At 33.8% G+C, this 2,403-nt stretch overlaps 1 protein-coding gene across 1 annotated transcript; it reads left to right on the top strand.

Moving 5' to 3' along the window:
• Nucleotides 1-883: 883 nt before the first annotated feature.
• On the top strand, nt 884-2,148 carry LOC126625322 (transcription factor MYB4-like). The gene is made up of 3 exons (XM_050294410.1): nt 884-1,110; nt 1,288-1,417; nt 1,579-2,148. Exons 1-3 carry the CDS (start codon nt 975-977, stop codon nt 1,934-1,936), a joined length of 624 nt encoding a protein of 207 aa, XP_050150367.1. The 5' UTR covers nt 884-974; the 3' UTR covers nt 1,937-2,148.
• The last annotated feature ends 255 nt before the right edge of the window (nt 2,149-2,403 follow it).

Raw genomic sequence — 2,403 nt, 5'->3', positions numbered from 1 at the left:
ATTTGACATAGAAGAGAAGCTTACTAATAAAGTGAGTTAAGATTTTATCTTTATCGGCTTTTACATGTTAGACGAATCTTACACTCCATATATATATATGATATGTGACAATATATATAATTGTGTCAGTGTAAAACATATAATTGGGGACTTGGGTGGCACTGAAAGACTGGAAGGGGACTGGTTTTTAAGGGAAAGCATCTTTTACTGAGATATTCAAGATAACAAAAAATATTCATGACATCAGACAATTGTACAAGTGAGAAATAAATAACAACTTGTCTCGAAGGACAAAGAGCAAATATAAAAACAGAAAAGGTAAAGAGATTTTCTGAGATTTTTTTTTGGAAGTCTTTAAGATTTTTTTCTCCTTCTATTACCATCTCTTTCATTTTCTTACTCTCACATTTTCCTTTTTATCTTTTTTTTTATATAAACAATACAAAACAAAATGTTGACGTAATTTGATCGTAACCGTTAAAATAAGAGGGAAGGGAAGGAGAGAGAAATTATGAGAGGAGAGAATCTTACTCCCTCTTTGATATTTTACAATTTAACGTTAATTTCTATATTAATATAAAAAAACATGAGAAGGCAAAAAAATCCATAAAAAATCCCAATTTTGAAAGGGTGTACGTAACATTTCTCACATAAAAAATATTCATATTCTACTCCCCATTCTCACACAATCTAATAAAGTCCTAAGTGGTAGTTGTGAGTTTTGGGAGTTGGAACTTCTCTTTCTCTCTCTCTCTCTCTAGGAAGGGTAGCTAGATTAGAGTGGTCATTGACATTGACCCTTCAAATTTCCTCCTCACAAAACTGTACCAACCAGCAGGATATAAACCCTCAGTAGTCGTTGATAGCCAACAATCAGTCTTTCTTGCTATTTTCTTATCTGATATATTTAACACCAAATTTAACTCTCTCTCTCTCCTCTCTCTCTCTCTCTCCCCCTCTCCCCTACGTACGTCATGGCTCCAAAGAACGACGCGTCAACAAAAAAGCTTATGAGCAAAGGACCATGGACAGGAGAGGAAGATAGAAAACTTGCAGAATATATTGAAATTCATGGTGCAAAGAGGTGGAAGACAGTTGCTTCGATAGCAGGTTAATTAAAAAATTTAACCAATCCTTGTTAATTTTGAGCTCAAACAACAGGGTTAAAACTTTAAACCAGTAATACACAAATTAACCACATTGATTCTTCTTTATTTTGATTTAAGCTAGCTGGGGGATTTCGTGTGTTCATTATTTACTTTAATTAACCTCTTGTTACTACTGCAGGTTTGAATCGTTGCGGGAAGAGTTGCAGGTTGAGATGGTTGAACTATTTGAGACCCAATATTAAGAGAGGCAACATTTCTGATGATGAAGAGGACTTGATACTTAGGCTTCATAAACTACTAGGAAACAGGTAATTTAATTTAGTCAACATTATCAACATTTTCTTGTGTCAATCTGGACCACATATTTGAATGAATAAATAGACAACGGTGCATGCATATTGACACTCTGCTAATAGCATAACATGTCAGACGAGAAATTTTTTGACCATCGGAAGTTTGTATTGTATAGGTGGTCATTGATTGCCGGGAGACTTCCAGGCCGAACAGACAATGAAATAAAAAATTACTGGAATTCTCATTTGAGCAAGAAAATAAATCAGAAGGAAAAGACATCGCTCGCTTCAACAGCCCAAGAGACAATGACGACTATTACTGCAATTGCACCTTCCCAGAAAGCATCAGACAATAGCGCCGATACTACAACTACACCTTCCCAGAAAGCATCAGACGATAGCGCTGATACGAACTTTGATGTGAATGAGTTCTTTGACTTCTCTGCTGAAGGTTCTTATGGGTTGGAGTGGGTGAACAAGTTTCTCGAGCTTGATGAAGACACCATGGCTTCGCAAGAAAAGGTCATTGTGTAATTATAGGATTAAAATTAAGTAATTATTATTAGCACTCTATAAAATTAATAATGCATAATTAAATTTGTAAAGTGCCAATAATAATTGTTTAAATTATTATAATTTAAAGACTAGCTAGTTTTCTCATTGAGAAATGAAGGCTAACAAAAGAATGGTGAATGGAAGGCTGTGTAATTCTGTACAATTTAAATGAAAAATTGCTTGGTCTTGAATGTATTTGTGTGGCCATGCATATTTGTTTTATCTAAAAATATGATTTTAGTCCTTGAAACTCAAGTTTCTTTACATAAAATCTGACATAGTTTTTTTACTTGAATAAAACCCAATGAGTAGGCTCCACATAAGCAAATTCATTAATTCTGTTTGACTTTACACATTTTGCATTTTTCAGATGCCTAAAATACCCCTAATTACAATTTTAATGTATACATTTAATTCTATGCAGATTTGAAGGGAGGGATTAATGA

Source organism: Malus sylvestris, chromosome 6 (assembly GCF_916048215.2).
Source record: "Malus sylvestris chromosome 6, drMalSylv7.2, whole genome shotgun sequence".
Taxonomy (NCBI): domain Eukaryota; kingdom Viridiplantae; phylum Streptophyta; class Magnoliopsida; order Rosales; family Rosaceae; genus Malus; species Malus sylvestris.
Note: the sequence above shows the minus strand (reverse complement) of the source record. Positions and strands in the feature narration are given on the sequence as shown.